Consider the following 845-nt stretch of genomic DNA (forward strand, 5'->3'; position numbering starts at 1 on the left):
ACGGCCAGCGCCTCCTCCAGGCAGCCCCGCAGGCTCTCGCCAGCCTGCGCAGGGTCACTGGCGTAGGAGGAGATCCCCGGCCCTGAAACAGCATCCCAGGCCCAGGCTCCAGGCCCCGAAGGCTGGCTGGGCTGAAAGGGCCTGTGGGGGGCGGACAGTGGTCCCCAAAAGGCGTGTCCACATCCTCCCCCCTGCCAGGACCTTCCATGCGGCCTTGTTGGGGAAAGGGGTCTTTGAGATTAATTAGGTGAGGTCACCCTGGGGGGCCCCACCTCCAGTGGCCGGGTCCTTATGCAGGAAGGGAGGGGCCTGCAGACCCGGAGGAAGCCACACAGGGGCCGAGGCAGAGGCTGGGGGGCTGGGGCCCCCGAGGCTGGAGAGGCAGGAAGGGCTCAGGCGGGACCTGTCCAGACCCCGGGAGGCAATTGCAGGCTCCGGCCCAGCACCCACAGACCAGCGGGGCCTCCTGGGGCCCCTCCCCCAACTCTCAGAGCCCCTTTCCTTGAGGGTGATTGGCCGACCTGCTGAGGGACGGAGACCAGCCTAGGCCAGCTCCCAGCCCTCCACCGGCTGGGAAGTCCAGCCTCGGGGGAGGGGGGCAGCTCCCAACACCGCCCCCCTCTGACCAAGCGGCCGCTGACCTTTCACCTGGCAGGCCAGGGCTTGGCTGACCACACCCGTGTCGTTCTCCTTGTCCGCCGGCCACTGGTACACGAAGAGGGACGTGTGGGAGGACCCCGCATCGAACACGATCCCAAACTGGGAGTGACACAGGGTCAGGAGGGTGTGGGGGGACCCCCACTCCACACACCCCGGGTACCGCCCCCTGCCCTGTGGGCACACCC

At 68.9% G+C, this 845-nt stretch overlaps 1 protein-coding gene across 1 annotated transcript in view; it reads right to left on the reverse strand.

Moving 5' to 3' along the window:
- Positions 1-845, reverse strand: part of ENTPD8 (ectonucleoside triphosphate diphosphohydrolase 8) — a gene marked incomplete at its 5' end in the record, with an annotated part of 5,557 nt that overhangs the window by 2,990 nt on the left and 1,722 nt on the right. Inside the window, 2 exons of the mRNA XM_014529689.1 lie at positions 3-82; positions 642-759. Of these exons, the coding sequence (XP_014385175.1) occupies positions 3-82; positions 642-759 (198 nt within the window). The remainder of the gene's footprint in view (positions 1-2; positions 83-641; positions 760-845) is intronic.

Source organism: Myotis brandtii, unplaced genomic scaffold (genome assembly GCF_000412655.1).
Source record: "Myotis brandtii unplaced genomic scaffold, ASM41265v1 scaffold691, whole genome shotgun sequence".
In the NCBI taxonomy this organism is placed as follows: domain Eukaryota; kingdom Metazoa; phylum Chordata; class Mammalia; order Chiroptera; family Vespertilionidae; genus Myotis; species Myotis brandtii.